At 42.0% G+C, this 21,802-nt stretch overlaps 1 protein-coding gene across 1 annotated transcript in view; it reads right to left on the bottom strand.

Moving 5' to 3' along the window:
- Nucleotides 1-21,802, bottom strand: part of SNTB1 (syntrophin beta 1) — a 625,304-nt gene that overhangs the window by 279,293 nt on the left and 324,209 nt on the right. The window contains exon 2 of the mRNA XM_078686832.1: nucleotides 15,565-15,781. Coding sequence (XP_078542958.1) covers nucleotides 15,565-15,781 — 217 coding nt within the window. The remainder of the gene's footprint in view (nucleotides 1-15,564; nucleotides 15,782-21,802) is intronic.

The following is a 21,802-nucleotide window of genomic DNA, read 5'->3' as shown; positions in this document are numbered from 1 at the left end:
TTCATATGAATGCATGATGCTGGGAACAGTAGTGCTGTCCCTGTTATGGAAAATATTATTTTTATCAAGGTCTTTGAAAGGTGGTCACCAGAAGGACAGGGCCAACTGGGCTCCAAGATGGCTGCATTCTCTGAGCGCTATGGTGTGCACCCCTGATCAGCAGATTCGCTGTCTGCCCCTGGGCCCTAGGGAACTATATCAGGTGTGAACATATGCGGGGGGTAGGTGAAGATCCCAATTTTTTGTTCCAAGTGATGACTGATTCAGTGAACAAGAGTGCCCTCCGGCCTTCCACTGGTGAATGAAAGCTGCAGTGCCCCAACTGCCTGTTGTCCTGCGGTGTAACCAGGAGCCTACAGAGAGGCAGTGAGTGAAGGATCAAGTTGTGGGGATCAAATTCTCCATGTGGAGGGGAGCCGATCTCCTATGATCTCAGGGACTGGTCCTGTAAACACCATCTTGGCGAAGTGACTTACTGTTGCATATATCAGGAGTGCAATGGTTGTAATGAGCTCAGGTTCTGGTTGTAAAATGCACATGAGCGTGACACTAGGTTGCGCTTTGTCTACGGTTTGTTATTATTTAACTGAGTTAATGTTGAGCGCGTATCTGGGGCGATACGCGCTCGTCTTACGGGTGGTTGGTTGATGTTTTTACAAAAGGGTGTGAGCGTGGTATGAAATGGTGTGCGGGAGAGATGTAGATGAAGGGGATACCATTGTTGGCATTCGTTATGTACCTGGACATGAGAGATTGTACTAAAAAAATGAAGCTTGCTGGATTCCTTCTTGTCTTTGTTGTTATTATTTCATGGATGTGTCTGAGGAAACTTTTCCTACATTGGCAACGCGCCGGCACAAATCAACTTTATTACATTGTGAAGGATTATTATTATTTCTGGATTGGGCTGTTTGGATGACGTAGCGGCACTGCTGTTTCCGGATTAGACTTGTGCTGGATTGCTGGTGCAGAGTGCGTATTGCCCCCTTTGTTTTTCTGGATCAGCATGTAAGGCTCCTCCCTGAGTGCATACAGGCCCCTGTCTTTTTCCGGTTCAGCGTTGAAAGCTCCTCCTGGAGTTTTGAGTGCGTATTAACTCCTGTGCTCCCTAGATGTCGAGTGCAGATTGGTTCAAGTGCAGTGCTGTGGCTCCGTTCGTATTAGCGTGCCTGGCAGTTCCTTGTATTGCCGGTATCTGGGCACTTTGTTGCAGCAATTTGCTCCTGCGCATTACCTTGACCTGACATTCAGAGTACCGGCCTTCAGAGTGGCTTTACTATCTTCAGAATGCTACGCCCATTGTAAACTAGGTATTTTCAGCATTGTCACCATATTGGTACTGTTGGCTTCTCTTTAGGCACAGTATAACTTTTTCAGCAATATTTTCATCCCGGCAGGATTTGTGATCGTTATTGTCCATCCTATTTTACGGTGATGCACACACCTCCATGTAACATATGACAACGGTGTCTACTTTCATTATTTTCCATTTTAATACTCGTATTGTCAGTTTAAATAATGTCAGGAATTGTTCACCTTCTTCCGTTCTTACAACTCCTGGGCAGCCACCTATGGATTGGGAAACACAGGAGGCATTCTTTCAGGTTATGTGAAACTATTGAAAGGGAATGACTGTGGTGCGGACAGAAAACTAGCGCTTTTGTAATATTGTTTGGGGGGCATAGGTTTGAAAGAATTTACCCCTTTTAATATCTCCAGGAAATCTTGAAGTGTTTCAGTATGCATCTAAACAGTTATGTATAAGAAATGGTAAGAAAACCAATATAGTAATGGAAAGGTTTACATTTTATTCTAGAAAACAACATGATATTGTGTCCATAGAAGAGTATGTATCAGCACTTAGATCATTGGCAGTGCCGTTTGATATTGAGCATATCACTTCTGAACACGTTTTAAGGGATCAAATTCTTATGAGAACCAATAACAAAAAGATACAGGAGAGATTGTTGACTACTACGGATATGTCTGTTAATGCCACTAATGATATTGCAAAAGCCATTGAACATTCTGAAAAAAGTGTGCAAGAAATAAGAGACAAACCAGACACGATGTCCATGTACTAACAAAGTCAAGTGCTGGTAAGAATAGGAAGAATGTCTTGCAAAGAAATGACACACAATCTGAGTGGCAGATAACTTTTTTATTGCTATAGATGTGGCAGTGGTTCATATTTAGGTAATTTTAAACGATGTCCAATGTTTTATAAACAAATTCTAAGTGTAACAAGAAAGGTAATTTCAACAAAGTGTGCAGATCGTTGCCCAAGAAAGTTAATCTTGCACAAAAATGTGATGACATACAATGTGATTATGATACTTATGATCAAGATCGTAACACTGTATTAAATGTAAGTGATAGTAAAAGTAAGGAGAACTTTCCATCGTGAACTGTTGCTAATAATGGGGAAAGCCTTACTATACTATTTTAGTGGATTTTTCTGCATGGTATACAATCATATCATATGCTATTGTAAAAGAAAAATGGCCTAACAACATTTTGTCACCTCCTGATACAGCACCTTGGAGTTACACTGGTCATAAGATTGATTTAGTGGGTTATTTTGGGGCAAATCTTGTTTTTACAGGAAGGCATACTTGTGGGAAAGTATATATGGCGAGAAATGGTCAATCTTAGTTGGGATGGTATCACCAAAAGGAGTTGGGCATTAAACCGGATCTCAGAGCTGACCCTCCTGTATAGATTGTAGGCAATTCTGGCAAAGCCTTAGGGGGAGGACTTGGAAGTGCGCAATCAGATGATGTCATACAGGTATTACAAAGAAGGTTTCCTGAAGTGTTTAGTAACAAATTAGGAGAATACCAAGGTTTCAAACACCGCATCAGGTTATGTGAGGGTGCTATTCCAACACATCATAGAGTTGGGAATGTAGCCATAACATATAGGGTAAAACTTAAGGACCTGCTACAGGATATGTGCAAGAAAGGCATTATAGAGCCTGTGGAGTCATCCCCATGGGTTTCTCCAGCGGTAATTTCGGGGAAACCTTCTGGCAAAGTGAGATTATGTATTGATTTATGCCATCTAAATGGTGCTATCTGAGTGGATTCCCCCTCCCCAATCTGCACGAGATGGTCACCATGTCAGCTGGTGCTGAGATGTTTTTAACTTTACACTTGGCTAGTGTGTACCATCAAGTCAAATAAGAAGATGAATCAAAGAATCGTACAACCTTTGGTGTGGGGTAGTCCAGAGTGTTTGCATAGATTTTATTGTATGCCATTTGGACTAGCAACTGCTGCATCTGTCTTCCAAAGACTTATGAAAGAAACAGTGGAAGGTATAGATGGAGAAATAGCTTTCCAAGATGATAATCTCATTTTTGGTCAGAGTGCAGAAGAACATAATGTCAATTTAGGTAATTGTTTGGCAGCATTATCTTCTAAGGGTCTTACTCTACGTCCTGAGAAATGTAGATATAAAAGACATGAAGTGGAGTACCTCAGACATCTCATTAGTGGGGTTGGAATTAAACCAAAGCGTACTCATGTGGAGAATATCATGAACACAGCTACTTCTAATTGTAGAACAACGTGTTGCATGGCTGGGTTTAACAGAATTTTATGCAAAATGTATTCCTAAATATGCCTCCGGAGTAAATCCTTTTAGACCTTTGTTAAAAAAATGCCAAATTTGAATGGTGTGACAGCATGACAGCTGATTTCAAGGCATTGAAATCATTTATAATTGAGCCACCCTTGTCTCAAACCTTTTGTTATAGGCAAATAATCCCTGGTTATGGTGGATTCCAGTAATTGTGGTTTGGGTGGTGTTTTGATGCAAAGAGATTGTGAGAAGGAGTGGATAGTAGCATATGCCTCAATAGCTTTACGTGATGCTGAAAAGATTTACTCTATAATTGAAAGGGAGTTGTTGGGGTGTGTGTGTGGAGGAGAGCATTTCAGAACGTTCTTGTGGGATACCAAGTTCATGATAAAGACATATTATAAACCTTTAGTCCATGTGATGGCGCCTGGTGGTGGTCGTACTATGTCAGCAAGGTTGGCTAGATTGGCTTCTAGGCTGTAGAATTTTCAGTATCATGTTGAATATGTGCTTAGGAAAAGTAATGTGCATGCAGATTGTATGTCCAGGCTACATTTGTGAGATGATGAACTAATGGGTAGTGATGGTGATCATTGTGAAGTGGCTTTTACCTTACATGTTATCAGAGTGTGGCTATGGAACCTCTAACAATACAGGAAGCAAGATAGGAAAAGGAGATGAGGAAGGATTCTGAATTGAATCAAGTCAATGGATGTGTTAAGAATCGTTGGCTAGAGGAAAGGAAGATTTAGGGAAATGTATTGGGTTATTATAAAGTCGAGAAGAATTGGCTGTGGAAAATGACATAGTTGTTAGATGCGACAAATGTATACCGCCTTTTAATTCAAGGGATCTCGTAGTAGATATTGCTCATGAGGGAAACATGTGCATTTTAAGTACTAGAAGACGTGTCAGGGTGAATCTTTGGTGGCCAAGAATAGATACTTTTATTGGACATCGGGTAAGAGCTTGTAATTAAACTTCATCAAGTGACAAAACTGCTAGAGCATTAGTTCCTGAACCTCAACCTGTTCAATGGCCAGAAGCTCCATGGCAGAAACTAGATTTGGATATTATTGGCCCATTTCATGTTCCATCTAGAAAGGAACCATTTGGTATAGTCTTAGTCTACGACACTCTACTCCATTCTTCGCCATTTCACTCTATGAAACTCCACGTAACTCTAATCTACATCAGAAATTTTTACATCACAAATTTTTAGCCATACTGAACACCAGCCATACTGAACCCCAGCCATACTGAACACCTGCCACTTTGGGGTACGGCATGGCTAAAACACATTGGCACAGCCAAAAGCTCTTGCATAGGCGAGACCTATTGGCTTTGCCACTGTTGTTTTCTGAGGCGGCTTTGCAAGAGTCTTTCTGAGATGCCTGGAGGGTCATCGCGTGTGGCACTTTTAGACTTTTTTTGCGATTGACCTGTTATATACCTGTAGAATATGGGCATTTATGCACCTCTTTGGGTTGCAGGTCGTGGGCAATGCGTGCCCAGGTTGGGGAAGGATAGGGTCAATCATTTTACTATTACAATTTCATTGCCCCTCCTCTGTCCTTATCAGTCCTTTGGCTCTATTAAGCCTTTATCTCTACTCTAGGGAAGGAATATCTTGAATGCAAGGGACTTCTACTCTCATTGTGGTTGTTGGTGCCCACTGAGCTTGGTTTGTTAGGGCCCGGAGAGTGATTAGTTTTACTGTGAATGATATGGGATTTCCTTGATTACAAGATGAATCTGCTAACAAAAAGGTTTAATTAAAAAAAAGCAGGCAAGAAACAGCTAAAAACACATTTGGAAGCACATGGCCATTTGGAATCAGACTTAATACCTTCTCGCAGTACTGATTAAACCCACATGTATGTGCGAGAGAGGTTGCTCAAGATCATAGTTGTGATGCTTTTTTACCTCTGAACTGCATTTAATACCATTGACCTGAGCATCTCTAAAATGGTTCCAGTTGTTCCTTCTACATAGAATGACACATTTGCCAAAAATGGTTGTACAGCACTTGTTAAATTGGCGTGTGGCACAGGATCCTCCCATGTTTTTTACTATCTTTATGAAGCAATCTCATTATCACTGAAAGCACATGGTAACTTTCCATGTGTACATAGATGACAGTCATCTGATTCTCACCCAGATTGGAGATCACTATCTCCATGTTCAAGCCTGGTCTGATAGTGGAGTAGACTAGTGAGTGGATGCATGGAAGCTGGCTCAGAATAAATACCAGTGAGACTGACCAGGGATGGGCTCCGAAGCATTCATAATGAAGCTGAATGAATTACCTAATCATTGGACCTTGGGTGACTACAAGACCTTCAAAGAACCAAAACTTGTATTGATGGTATTTTTGATGGATTGCTAACAGTGGAGGGACCTGTTAAAGAGTTGACTAAATCCTGTTGCTAGTATTTCCGCTTCCATTCCTGAAGGAAGAAAATAGAGCTCAAACAGCCAGGAGCATAACAGGCTCTATACCTGATTACTGTAGCACCATCATTTAAGGCGTTCCTAAGAAATTCTAGGATTGCTTACAAAAGATTCAGAATTATTCAGCTCAGATGATGTTTGGGCTCAATTGTTATGAGTCCCATGTTCTGGAGACTCCACCGGCTCCTGACTGCACATTGGTTAGATTTTGTGCCCTTATTTGGATCTTCAAGATCATTTGCCAAAATTACTTGGAAAATGGGAAAATCAGACCGTAATCCTATATTTTGATCAGATTATTGAGGTCTCAGGCGGAGGAAGGTTAGTGGTCCCTAGGATTAAACAAACTATGCTGAGTGAAAATCTCCAGTCAGCAAGTGACAAATGACGGAATTATCTCTGCTTAGCTCTTTAAAAAAGCTCTTATTTGTCAGAATTCAGGAGTAGACTGAGGATGTTGCACTGTCTACCCTTAAACTCCCTGTGGAGGCTGGTGACCTGGGACTCCCAGACTTTGAACAGCATTACCTATTAGCATAAATCCAGTAACCTGCTCGGTGGCTGATGGGTCACTCCCTTTCTGCGATAGACCAATATAAGGGACACTGGTACTGCCTCTAAAATCCACTTGCTCTGTTTCCTCCCTCCCGCTGGTATCCACCCTGCTGTACTGCCTTTCGCATACACAAGCACCTAATAGGCATAGATCTACTTATGATTCTGTGATCCCTCTCTGAGCTACCGGCCACTACCAATAATGTTCCTCTATCACATCTGGAATTGTAGGCACAGCAGGGTATTATCACCGCCTCAGATCTATTGTAAACATTTGAGGGCTTAGTTTAAGATCCCTTCCGGTCACTTCCTCACTTACACACAAATTAGACGATTGCAGAGAATCCTGTTTAAGGTGCATGACTTGGAACCCCCTACCAATGTGTTGACTCAAGCACTTTATACTTTGTGGGACAGTACTCACCTTGTTGATGGCTTTATAGAGCGCATCTCAAGCACTAGAATCAAGCCAGGAGTTCCCTACGGGAGAAGTGGGAAGGTGACTTATGTCGCCCATTTCACAAAGTAAAGCAGACCAATGATGAAGCAATGATAATGCAAAGTAAAGCAGACCAATAGATACCGATGGGCCAAAGCCCTGTATTCTGTTTACACTAACGGGTCTCATCTCTAAAGGGAGTAATAGGATGAATCGCAGAACTCAGTCTTTCCATAGGTAGACATGAGCTTCCTTTCTATTACTGGGTTGAGATCAATGCACTTCCCTGCAAGATGTACAAGCTAGGAGACAACAAGTCCACTGCAAAACAGTTGAAAGAGAAAGAACGAATGGTGGGATTCACACATAATGTATGCCTGACACGAAATAAGGAGCATTTTGAATACGAGTATTTGGGTTTGGGCCAGGTTCGGGGAATGGAAGATCTCATAACATTCTGCATTCAAAAAGAAATATGGTTGGATATGAGACTGGTGCACATGCAGGTACAGGCTTTTAAGGTAACATCTTTGGAGGGTTGGTAGACTCTTAATATCAGCATGCCCATCCCTCCACTCACAAGACTCATCGGAACCTATGCGCACTAAAGTAGTGGGTGCTCACCCACTGATGTAATGCCATAGAGAGTTTGTTGAGAAATTATTGAGGGGAGCAGCCACTGGCCTCCTTAAGATCACATAACAGGGATAGTTTCCCTTTGTGAATCAGTTGGGGCTTCTTTTTTGGAGTTGGTAACTTTTTAATGGTTGTAACTTGCAGTTGTGGACACAGAACTTTAGTACATCTCACTGTGAACTGCAAATAGGAGGGGGTGCCTCTTTCATGCCCCTCCTAACTTTGATTTGGAATAACACATAAAATCCCTTTGCAATTCAGAAAGGCTTTTCATAATCACAAGAGGTGTGTGGTAAAGTAGGAAATGTCTTGTCTTTTTGCGGTCACAAACCCTGTGATTTTGCAAATCACAGGGTTTGTGACCACAGAATCCTTTCATAACTCTGGTCCATATTGATGTAAACGATGTCTGAAGTGAACAAGAGGGACAAAAGATACTGGACCTCATCCAGTGCTTTTTAGGAAATACTCCAAGACCAGAAAGTTCCTTGAATTGCCAGAACTTTGAGACTTTAAGAGAACAAGTGGACTGTGTATAACTGCTCCTACTGCTATAGCCTGGGACATTCTTCCCCACAATAGACCCACTGTTAACACAACATCTGCTGATCATCCCCCAGGTCTTTTCCTTGTGCGTTTGTCATGTTTATTTCACATTTGAAACGCAGCAGATTGTCAGGGTGGTGAATATAATCTTTACACAATGCCACACGTAGTAATCAGAATCAACTGCAAACTCTAAAATGTTGTAATACTTTTCAATGCCTAATACTAAACGAGTGCCACAGAATTGGTGGCAGTGAGAAGTTGGCCTGGTATATGTCAAGTCAAGTTAAGTCAAGTTAGAATTTATATAGCGCACTACATACCCATAGGGTCTCAAGGCGCTTGAGGAAGGGGGGGGGAGGTTTACTTTTCGAATATCCATGTTTTAAGTTGTTTTCTGAAGGCTAGGTGGTTTTGAGTAAGGCGGAGGTGGATGGGAAGGGAGTTCCAGGTCTTGGCCGCTAAGTAGGAGAAGGATCTTCCTCCCATGGTGGCTTTGTGGATGCGCGGAACAGCGGCGAGGGCTTGGTTGGATGAACGCAGCTGGCGGGTGGGGGTGTAAAAGGAAAGGCGCGTGTTGAGACAATCAGGTCCAAGTTCGTATAGGGCTTTGTGTGCGTGGGTGAGGAGACGGAACGTTATTCTCTTGTTGACGGGGAGCCAGTGAAGGTCTTTCAGGTGAGCGGAAATGTGGTCTGTGCGGGGGATGTCTAGTATGAGTCTGGCTGAAGCATTTTGGATGCGTTGGAGTTTTTTCTGTAGTTTCGCGGTGGAACCGGCGTAAAGGGTGTTTCCGTAGTCCAGACGGCTTGTAACCAGTGCGTGGGTGACCGTTTTTCTTGTTTCGGTGGGGATCCAGTGAAATGTTTTTTTGAGCATGCATAGGATGTTGAAGCATGAAGATGAGACGGCGTTGGCTTGTCTGGTCATCGAGAGTGAGGAGTCCAGGATGATGCCCAGGTTCCGTGCGTGGTCCGTCGGCGTGGGGGCTTTTCCTAGGGCCGTTGGCCACCAAGAGTCGTCCGCGGCGGAAGGGGATGAGCCTAAGATGAGGACTTCCGTTTTGTCCGAGTTCAGTTTCAGACGGCTGTGCTTCATCCACTCGGCTACTTCTTTCATCCCTTCGTGTAGGTTGGTTTTGGCGGTGGTTGGGTCTTTGGTGAGTGAGAGGATCAGCTGAGTGTCATCAGCGTAGGAGATGATGTTGAGGTTGTGTTGGCGTGCGATGGTTGCGAGGGGGCTCATGTATACGTTGAAGAGGGTGGGGCTGAGTGATGACCCCTGCGGGACGCCGCAGATGACTTCGGTGGCCTCTGACTTAAAAGGGGGGAGGCGGACTCTCTGGGTATATGATGTCCACTAATTAAAGTAGGCACCTTTCACCAGTCCAAACAACCCTTATGGTGATTTAAGAGGTCAAAGATAACTTTAGAAAGCTATCCAGGTGGTAGCTGTGGAGAGCAGCCTTCAGGTTTAGTCTTGAAGGAATGTTAAGCAGCTTGTTTTACCAGAATGTAACCTTAATGTATTGGTTAAATGAAAGGAGAACCACACAGTATATACAAATATATATACAAATATGTATATACAAATATGTATTTATTTTTATAACACACCTTAAATACCTCACGGTATCTGCTAAATGCAGATAAACACAAAGCACACAATACTTTAGCACAGAAACAATTGTAAGTAGCACTAATACACAGTGGGCTCCAGGGGGAGACCAAACCGTATACTAAAATAGTGGTATAAGAACCACGACTCGAGTCAAGACAGTGTCTAGAGGTTGTAGAATCGCTGGGACCTCAAGGAACCACCCAAGGTGAGTAAGTAGGGATCCCTCAGAGGATGGTACAGTGTGAGAACACGACCGCGTGCTACTTACATTTCAATGGGAGAGTCACAGTTGCAGTTTTAGTGTTTAAGGATCCTTCCCAGTGGATTAAGAAAAAACCCTTTAGAACATAGAAGGTTGGAGAGCCACCCCACCCGTGGATACCAAAGTACCAGAGTTACCTATCCCAGGGAAGCCGGGTGCATAGGGTCGAAGTGGTGTTGGAAACTGTTGTTGTTCTCAGAAGGAGTCTTCAAAGAAATGCCACTGGTGGAAAGAAGAAAAGAGTCCAGGGGACAGAGTCTGGGTCACTCAGGAGTGACCAGGGGCACGGTAGATGAAAGCCCACTGATGTTGGTTGCTTCAGGTCTGAAGAGGGAGACCTGCACTCTGCAGCCACGGGGACCAGGAGATGTTGAGGACTACCAGGAGCCAGATATGGGCTGTGCCAGGAAGGATGTCGAGTGCTGAGGGGTCAGTGTCCGGTGGGAGCACCAACAAGCCTTGGCAGCGCAACCCCTGAAGAAGGTCGAGGAAGGTCACGGTCTGGCCCAGCAAAGACCAGGACACTCATCACAACAAGGGGAGTCACAGCAGGCCTGGAGCAACATGGGGAGCCCAAGAATAGCAGTGTTGGCCCTCAAATGGACCCACAGGCCGGAGGCACAAGAGTTGCAAGGGGGCCTCTAGCAGTTTCACAAAGTAACAGCTTGCAGGGCACAGAGTGCGAGGAGTTCAAAGTCCTTTGTATGAGATGTGCGCAGAGGTTAGGGCTATCAATAGCCCAATGCACTTAGTTGGGAAACACCAACAAGCATATGCAATTGCAAAAGTATGCAATGCATATGGATTAGGGTTATGCGGTCCCCCCCGAAGGATACTGGCCTTAAACTCAGTGAGAGGGCAGCTCAGTCTCAAGGGATATTGAAACCCACCTCCGGTGTTGCTGGAGTCTTTGGAGTTCACAGGAGCTCAGGATCAGCAGACCAGTCAGTTGTGTTACCGTGTATGCGAATGCAGGGGAGTGACTCCTTCACCCCAAGGGAGATACTTCAGATGTCCTTGATGCTCCACAGGTCCTACACAGAGCCTGTATGGTGCACAGGCACAGACAATGCTTTGGATGGAGAGGGTGACGAAGTCAGGCCCAGTCCAAGTCTAGCGAGGTCCAGAGTGTCCAGACGGTCGCAGTTCAGTGGTTTCTTGATCAGAATCTTGTCCACGTCTAATCTAGGGTCCTACAGCCAAGTGTGCCCCAGATGCGGACTTTCAGACACTTTGGAAGTGCACCCACCCAGCCCCAATACACAAAATCCTGTCTGGAATGTGGTCACACCACCCTGTGACAGGATGCCTATTGTTCTGCCTTTCCCTGCTTGAGCTTGGCTCAGCAGCAGGAGGGCAGAAATGCATCTCTGGTAGGCAGCAACCATTTTTAGCTGCCCGGGTCAAGAAGGCTGGTACCGGGAAGACCAGGACCCACGAAGCTTGCTTTAGAAGGGTGGAATCATACCTCCCACACCGATTACCAGTGTAGAGATATGATTCCAATGTGTTTGATACCAAACAAGACATGTTGTGTTGCAGCCGTTTTCGAGATCGCATTTTCTGCGAGCTTATAATACACCTCTACCTATATGTCTGGCTGCATCAACGTCAACCCGGGATATTGGTCTCCAAAGGCTGCAGAGGGGCTCTACTCATACAGGGGCACCCTCATGTAAAACCCAGCACCCTGCCTTCAGGATTTTCAAAGCAAACACAAGGAGATGATGGACGGACCGCGGAAACTTTTCAGACACTCATCTCAGACACTCACCTTCAGTCACAGATCTGGGTTGAATCCATCATCGTTCTTTAGCTCACTTCGCCACCCCAGTTCAGACACAGCTAAATGCAAATCAGTCTTGACCCTATGCCTCATGGGAACAGTCCAGCCCGAACTGCCAAGCCATGTCTTCCATGTACAAGAAACAAGCATCCTGGGACAGGTTTTAGCCTAAAAGCCCTCATCAGCCAGGCTAGCTTGAATCCAGTCGCAAAGTGGCCAAGGGACACACATCTGGGCATACCCTTCCAACTTAGGGTGAACAAAGCAAACACAAGGAGATGATGGACGGAGCGCTGAAACTTCTCAGACACCCACCCCCAGTCACAGATCTGGGTTGAATCCATCACCGTTCTTTAGCTCACTTCGCCACCCCAGTTCAGACACAGCTAAATGCACATCAGTCTTGACCCTGTGCCTCATGGGAACAGTCCAGCCTGATCTGCCAAGCCATGTCTTCCCTGGACCACAGACAAGCATCCTGGGACCAGTTTTGGGATAACAGCCCTCATCTCTTGACTGAGGGGGAATGTTTTGATTTGTTCTGCATTCCGTCCATCAATCGTGTGTCTTTTGCTTTCTCACCCTAATTGCGCCAGGTATGCCCAGACGTGGGCCCTGGGCTCACTGTGCCACTGGAATCAAGCTATCGTGGCTTATGAGGGGTAAAACCCTGAAACCGTTCCTAGTATGCTTGTTTCCGGTCCAAGGAGGACCTGGCTTGGCAGTTCGGGCTGGACTGTTCCCATGAGGCACAGGGTCAAGACTGATTTGCTTATGGCCAGGTCTAAACTGGGGTGGCATGGTGAGCAAAATAATGATGGATTTAACCCAGGTTTCTTGACTGGGGTGAATGTTTTGATTTGTTGTGCATTCCGTCCATCAATTGTGTGTCTTTTGCTTTCTTGCCTAAGTGCGCCAGGTATGCCCAGACGTGGGTCCTGGGCTCACTGTGCCACTGGAATCAAGCTATCCTGGCTGATGAGTGGTGAAACCCCGAAACCGGTCATAGGTTGTTGTTTCCGGTCCAGGGAGGACCTGGTTTGGCAGTTCGGGCTGGACTGTTCCCATGAGGCACAGGGTCAAGACTGATATGCATATGGCCAGGTCTAAACTGGGGTGGCATGATGAGCAAAAGAATAATGGATTCAACCCAGATCTGTAGACCGGGTGTGAATGTTTTGATTTGTTCTGCATTCCGTCCAACAATTGCGAGTCTTTTGCTTTCAGGATTGTCAAGGCCTGCTATGGGGAGACTTATAGGTTTTTTGTGTAGTGACCTATAGATATAGTAAACCTATAGCTTAAGTAAGTGATGCAAGCATCATCTTACACAGGCTGCAATGGCAGGCCTGAAGTTCCATTTTGCATGGCCTCTCATGGGTGGCATAATACATGCTTCAGCTCATGGGAGGCCTCTGGCCTACCTATGCCCTGGGTGCATGTGTACCATATACTAGGGACTGACAAGGGTACCCCCAGTATCCAATCTGGAGTGTACCCAAGTACATGGATAACATTTTAAGGAGAAAGCAGACAGGTCCTGATTAGCAGGATCCCAGTCAGACTAGTCAAAAACAGTAACAGCAAGCAAAAAGTGGGGGTATCCATAAAAAGCAGATCCTACTTTCCTACAGTGGCTCAGTCCTGCAACAGCAACAATTCATGGATTCTTTTGTATTTTGGTCTTTTTTTGACCCATCCCATATTTCTTACCAATTACAACTGGGCGGCTCATCTTCAGCACCTGCCATTGTATCTGACTTTGAGCTCTACTAACGTAAACATTTATGATTTTCAAATGAGCAACCAACCTTGATCTGCTTTGCTGAACACTATATTTTTTGGAAGTGCTTATACAAAGGCCAGGATTGAAACCATCTGGACACCTGCACTAACGCTCCAGATGATGGTGCGTAGGTCGGCACCCTTAGCTTACACTCATTGGACCATATGTCTGGCGAACTGCTGTGACAAGATACATAAATTGTAACCCAAATTAGGATCTAAGATATAATAGGCCAGTTTGCACATACAAGCATGCATGTATGTGCAAACATCCAATTGCAACAGTGCATACATGCACCAGAAACAGAAAAGGTTGAGTGCTACAACGCTACACAAATGCAGCACTGCACTCTACAAATGTCAGGTAACTGTAACAACAGACAAACAGTCTCTGACTCTGAACAAACGCTAAAATAACAACCATATGTTTGAATTACAGATGTGCGCAATTGATGATGGAACTGGAGTCTTTGAAAACAATGTGTCCTGCTGACCTCTGTAAAGATTGAATAAATCATATTTGATTGACAAAGCTAGATGTTGAACATGCACTGTGCGGGCACAATTATGGGATTCGTTCATGAGTTTTGGTGCTGTCAATATACAACAGGCATCTGAAAGAGAATATGCTTAGAAGGTCTCAGAGCAAACATCTATAATCTAGGAGTCCAAATATCAAATGCAAAGATGGTACCTTCGAACCTAGTTCTAACACACTTATGACAACGTTTGCAATTCTGTTGCAATTAACCGGATCAGATATCCCTTCACTGAATGCAATACATTCTACAAATGAAAGATCTGAGAAATGTGCTGCTTACACATATTAGTCACTAGAAATTGCCACTTTGTATTTAAAGACATAATTGTGTCAAAAATAAATGTATGATTCACTTTTATGTTTTACATTCGTATGAGCTTTAAAATATTTCAGAACTTAAGTTCATACTGGTATCACATTATACTCAGTTTATGGTTTTCTTAGCACCAACAGGGCTGTATCCCAAACTACTCATTCTTCCATTAACACACCTACTAAATTGAAAGGTCCTTTCAAGGAAACCAACATTTTGATGCTAAATATTGATATTTATGGTTATAAGGACTTAATGAAATAGGAAAGATGTGTACCCAGTTGACTGATAAACCTTTAACCATTAAAGAAATGTTGGTATACATCACATTAGATATTGCTACGTTCCTACTCTTTTGGGCACATCTTCATCTCATCACCATGATATTCGACTAACCTATTAACTCAGTGATCATTTAAATTTGAGAAGCCATTCGTGACTGGATATTGTTGTAACCTATACTGTTATCTCCCATGTGTTTCCTCTTTCCCCCCGCCCTCTTGCCCAGTTGGTACTCCCCATGGAATGTTGGTGTGAAGGCTGCTGTGGAACGTTGGCAGCATCACTGAGAACCCAGGCACCACCTGCATAGGGTGCGTCTTTACTTGTAAGAATAAACTTGGCATTAAATTCTACCTGGTGTGGTTTAACTTACTTCACTGGCGACGAGGATGGGATGCTGTGACAGGGACAGCGGCGCAATCCTCCCTGTGACTTTTCTGCTGGTTGGTGGCCTGTGGCGCTGTTTGGTCATCTGGATGCTCACCCCGGTGAGGCATCGGACCGAGATATCGCATCATTGGTGTGCGGTGGCGTGGACTTCACTGCTGATCTTTCAAGAGTGGCGCGAGCTGTCTGCTCTTCCTGGCGCCATTCTAACTCTTCATCATTCAATATATATGATTATGATATAGAAGCAATGGTTTATATGGCTAATTCAGAGAAAGTAAACACTACATTCAAGATACCAAACTTTAATAGAAGACAAACTTGCCCATAAAAATTGAGAGCTGAGATGGCTGAAACAATACAGGCATCTTACCTGTTTTCGGGATCAGGCACAGTGAGGTTCTTTGTCACAAAGCACATTCTGAGTGGGATGCATTTCCGATCCCCTTGGATGGAGAGTGATACTGGTGAAGGTGGATCAGAAGAGGAATTTCCTAGCCGAGGCGATTCAGGCGGAAGGGTTTCCCACCCAATCTCTGACACCGGGGAACCTTTTTTCACATAAGGGGTTGCTTCTCTCATATACTTCACTGTAATAAAACAGAAGGAGTTGTTGATGACAATGTGCATGTAGAACCAATATACATTGCTGAACAGTAATTTTGTAAGTGAGGAAGTGTACCACAACTTGAGGATATTCCAACTTTCATGTGTTTATCTTTTAAGGCTATTATGCAAGTTTCTAACCATGACACACAAATCAGATTAGAGCTTTTTAAAGTTGTAAGTCACTGAGGGGAAATTGATGTATGATTTCACCTAAGGGACCCTACAGTTGCTTCATCAACAAATTATTTTCAGTGGATTGACAGGGACGTATTATTTCACTCAAGGGTTCCTATAATTGCTTCATTAACAAATTATTTTCAGAGGATTGACTGATGGTGTTATAAATAGGCAAACCAACACATAGAAATGTGTAATGTGCACTCCATTGGATATGACTTATCGTTCATCACGTGTTTTTTAACTTATTACTTGCATGCAAATGCCCCTCTGATATTTTACAATCTGTTCAAACATCAACAAACAATTCAATATTCTTTCCAACAATCTGCCATGAAATCCCCTTTAGCCTGGATGTAGTATTTTTTCACTTCAACTCTATAACGATAAGATTTTTACATTTAAAAATATTAGGATTTATAATATTTTTGGTGATAACATTTAACTGTTTCATGTCTTAAATTATATATATATTTTATGTTCACAATTCAATTCCACAAGAAAAGGCATGGGTTGTAAAGCTCATATTTGATATCTGAAGTTCTTTAGGAAAGTCACTCTGCTTTACCAATCAACTCCAAAGCATTTCCTGAATAACGAGTTACCAACAACTTATAATGTAGGAGAGGTAGGAGAGGTAGTGGGGTCACTACATCACAGTGGAATGTGCGACTACCACTTTATTGTCAAGATAAGTAGATTTGAAGTTAAAAATAGTAATGCTATGGTATTTGGATTTATATACAGCAAACTTAGCTATAAAGCAACAGAGCAATGTCTCTAATAGTGTAATGTCTCTAATAGCGTTGAATGTTTTCTATCCCGACCTTAAATGAATAAAGCTAGCTTTCTGGTTCAAAATGGAAGCAGGAATGGAGCGAGGGTTTTTGACATCACATGGAACCTCTCACCTGCAATCTCGCATCTGTTACTGCCCCCTGCTGGTGGAGCACAGGTCCATATGAAAAGTACCAATATGCTCACCGAAAATCATATTTCCATTCTTTATTTTCATACTTGTATATTGTATATTTTGTTGCTGTGCACCAGCATACTACTTTGATGTCACTTTAGAGCCCCAAGTGCAATGGCGCAAGTTACATTCCTTTTCTCAGGATTAGATCTGGTGGCTTGCAATATTTGGATTCGATTCATAGTGGGAATTACGGTGTTAGTAATAAAATCCCTGTTGAATCAATCACATAACTTTATTTCACCAGTAAAAACTGGAATAAAAAGTAATCTGCACAAACAAATTCATCCATAATTAACACACTATATCACATAAAATCAATTTAAATGGACAATTTAACAATATAGAGCTAAAAAAGTTACAAAGAAGTAAGCCTCGGTTTGTTAAAATTACTCCTAGTTTGTGAACTAAGACCCCTTTGGTTGTACATACGAGATCATATTTAAGCAGTTAATCTCCTCTTCTTTAAAACACATAAATAAAACAAAGACAAGCAAAAGCACGTAAAAGGATCTGGTAATGTCTTGAGGTAATGGAGGGCTGGGCGACATTGTCTAAAATTCAGGTTACGCATAAGAGGGAGAATAAATCTCTTTCTTTCATAAATATAATATTTACACAAAAATATAAAATGTAGGTCATTCTGCCTAAACTACCTGTCACAAGGACAAACAGGGAGTGCCTCAATCACATATATTTTCGATGGATGACCTAACATTAAAAGAAGGTAATATAATCGAAATCTTAATAATATATATATATGTATATATATATATATGTTGTAAATTTGTAACAAATGATATGTAAGAAAAAGTCATATTGTTCAAACTAGGTACCCTATGATATTGTCTGCCAGTACCGAGTTTAAAATTAATATCAAATCTCTTCTCATCATGGTGGGCTAATAGCCGGGCCTTTGGATCGGTTTTTGTTCTTATTGGTCATGAACGAGGGTGCATATATAGGTTATATAAACCTATAATGTGTAGTGTGGTCTCAATATATTCGAGCCATTTTATTTTTCCGACGCCATCCCGGTTCAGGCAGTCCATTATGAAGTGTCTGGTTATGGCTAAGGTTTCCTTTCGCCACACTGAATGCCACAAAAGGATTGGGTGTGGACAAGGGAACCCTGTAAGTAAGAAGGGACCATGGGTAGCAGTTAGTTATTAGAGACAGTGGTCCCTATCTAGGTGAATATGCAATCAAACACACAATTAACAATCAGAGTTGGGTATGTTACTGTCCAAATGGAAGGAATTGTTTTTATTTACACATTAAATAAACATGAACCAACATATAATATCATGCAGTGGGCAGGAAGTGACGGGGTACTGGAAATCAGCTGATTTCCAGACCTCAGGCATATAGCTGCAAAGTAACTTTTGATGATACATTAGTTGGAGATCAAAACGTCGACAACAACATCTTGACTCCATTCCGTTACTCATGATTTATTTGGAGCATAAGATGTTTTTTCAACTGTGACTACTGTAACTTATGTATCACCAAAAGTCATTTTTCAGCTATATGCCTGAGGTCTGGAAATGGGCTGATTTCCAGTACCTCGTCACTTCCTGCTCACTGCATGATATTATATATTGGTTCATTTTTATTTAATGTGTAAATAAATACAATACCTTCCATTTGGACAGTAACATACCTAACTCTGATTGTAGTTTTGTGGCTATGATTGCATATTCACCTAGATAGGGACCGCTGTCTCTAATAACAAAAGGAGTGGGACCATACGGATCTTATCAGTAATGTATGGAACGTTCAACTCACGATGACAATTATAATTGGTACAGAATTGTGGTAAAGAAGCCAATGTTTTCAAAAAGCCGTCCCCTATACCTTGCAGTTTAGAAATATCAAATGTGGCCCATACAGCTGCCCCATAAAGGCAACCAATACTGTTTTTGCGGCATATATTTTCTTAATAACCTCTAGAGGTTTGGTTTCCAGTTTTTTATTAATCCAAAAAGGCCTTCTATACTTTTTTGCATTAGATGTGCTCTGTTTACTATCATATTTTACCAATTACTTTCCTTAGCAAACATATTCCCTATATAATTAAAAACATCCACCACCTCTCATTTTAGCCTATCGATGTACATTCTAGTTTGCTTCTGTAGCCTCGGGCCTGCCACAAGAAGAAGAAGAAATTCTTTACTGTTGATTAATAAAAATCATTACAAACAGAAATAAAAATAACAAAACTCCTGTGGGTTGTGGCAAGAGCTTAATTATGCCAATTTGTTTTAGCTAATATATCTTTACATACATATATAATGCTTCAGATTGAAAATAATACCAAGGTACATTATATTTTGGTTCCATATTTTGTGCTGGTTACATAAGACCACTTCAAATTGGTAATAGAAATGATCTCGATAATACACACATCCCCAAATTTTGAAATTCCTACCATTATTAAAGTGCAATAGTTAAAGTGCACTTGTACAGTGCCTTACATCTAGCTGCAATCATTACAGCCCACTTGATTATACCAATACAATCATTCTAATAATACATCTTTAGATGACAGCTACCCGCCAACCCCACCCCCTAATTTAAAATTCAAATTTAAAATACCATTGTTAAAGTGCAATAGTTAAAACGCACCGGTACAATGTTTTACATCAAGCAGCAAGTACTAAAGTGCATTTATGCGATGGCTTACATCTAGCAGCAATAAATAAAGTGCATCTGGCAGCATAAAAAGAAACATTTCTCCCTGTTTAAAACAGGCCCACACTAAGCAAATAATTAATCAAATATTGGGATTCGCCCAATTACTGCTAGCAATTAAAATCATTTAGAATTTCTGTTTCAAAGCCATGCACAAAACTTCAAAAACAATTTATGAGGGAACATTTTCATTTGGCATGTTTTGATGTCTGAAAAAAAACAATCATTCCAATTTTAGTTTGACATTTTTTTTTTAAACTAGCAGCATTATCCTATAAAACCAATCATTAATTATCTGGGCAAGCATCTAATGTCAGATGTCACACTCTGAGAATAGCTTTCATTCCTGCGATAAAGATGAACTTTACAAACAATGTAAACGGGCAAGGCGAGTTCCCAGAGAGACAATTCAGACTTAAACAATACCATGATTAAAGTGCAGTAGTTAAAGTATACCTGTGCAATGTTTTACATCTAGCAGCAATTATGAAAATGCTCTTATGCGATGGCTTACATCTAGCAGCAATAATTAAAGTGCACTTGTGCAATTTCTTATGGCTAGCAGCAAAAAAGAAGAATATTTCCTCCCTGTTTTAAACAGGCCCACACTAAGCCAATAATTGATTCAATGTTAGGGTTTACCCGATTAATGATAGCAATTAAACTCTTGTAAAGCTTCTGTTTCAAAGCCATGCATAAAACTTCAATTCATGGATTTAAATTTTCCGTTTAGCATTTTTGATTACAAATCTAGTTTGGCATTTTTTAAGACTAACTAAATTATCCTGTAAAACACAAGAACAAACGACTTGTTATAATTAACTTACAAGCCAAAACTTTTCATAAATCCTACATCCCCCTCTATGAGTCCCTGGAGTGCGTTGGGGGTACGTGCCGGCAGTACAGCATCGTCTGCATAGAGGAGTACCGGGACTAGGCTGGAGTTAATAGATGGGACATCTGTAGTAGATCCTAATAAATCTGACTGAACAGTCTCTGTTTGTATTTCACGTTTTACTTCCTCAAACATTCCCTAAAAGTATTTCATTTTTCCAGATGTTGCATTACTGTAGTTTTTTTTCAGTCCATCATATAATTCTTGTGTAGTGTGTAATGTGAACCGAGTCACCTCTAAGCAGTACTTAATTTGTAAAAGAATAAGTGCCAGCACCTAAAGTTTTGCTCACAAGCCCACAGCCGGCGTTATTGAATGTTGCTGTGCCAAATACCAAGGCAGCTTTGTATTAATTCAGATGCATTCCTCTTTAATGCACTTCCAGACATTAGCTGCTTCTGTGTCTCACTCTTGCCGGTTCCTGATTTCTCCCTTTGTCATGTTTTTCTATATATCTCTTCTTTTTACATTTTCTCTCTTGCTCAGGGTCTCATCAGGAAAAAAAGTGCTGTTCCCCAAAAATGAGTTCCGGTGTGCCCCACTTGCAACAACTTGCTCAAATTAAGCAGGGATGTAGGGGATTTCAGGTTATTCATTACAGGGCATGATTGAGAGCTCTGGAGTGGAGGCTGAAGGCAGTCTTAGTTTCTATCAGTAGGTTAGAACATTTTCAGACTACATCCTCATCCAATCCTACACATCTCTGCAAAGTGTGAGATGAATGCAACTGACGTCTGTGCATTCTAAGTTGATGGGTATGATGTCTAGGGTGGGTGAGAGTCCTATTAAGCAAAAGGCATATTCTTTGTGGTGGTTTGAGAGATAGACCGAGCGGGCATCACGATGATTTGAAGGATGGATATTATTTATGCATTTGTCAATGTGAGGTTTAATTTATGTGATGGTATAGGTTTATAGAGATGCATGTGGTAGTGAACAGCAGTTGATATGTATTGTGATGGGGAGGTTGTTGGCGTGTCTATGGTGGAGTTACACCTAGAGTGACTGCATTGGGGTGATATCCGAGTACATATATGGCAGTCTTCCTAAAACGGACACAACATGTTGTCACCACTATCATTTTGTTGGACAGCCGATTATTTTGTAAAGCAAAAGAGCTGCGGCCCATACAGGTAAGAGCGGTGGGGTTGGGTGGAGGGAATTTCGACAGACAACTAGGGAAAATTTATTATTTATTTAATTTTCCCTCGTGGTTATCTGTCGAATCCCCCTCCCCCAACCCGGCCCACCACTCTTACCTGC

The sequence above is a fragment of the Lissotriton helveticus genome, chromosome 4_1 (assembly GCF_964261635.1).
Source record: "Lissotriton helveticus chromosome 4_1, aLisHel1.1, whole genome shotgun sequence".
NCBI classification, from domain to species: domain Eukaryota; kingdom Metazoa; phylum Chordata; class Amphibia; order Caudata; family Salamandridae; genus Lissotriton; species Lissotriton helveticus.
The sequence above is the reverse complement of the archived record's forward strand: the minus strand, read 5'-3'. Positions and strand labels throughout refer to the sequence as shown.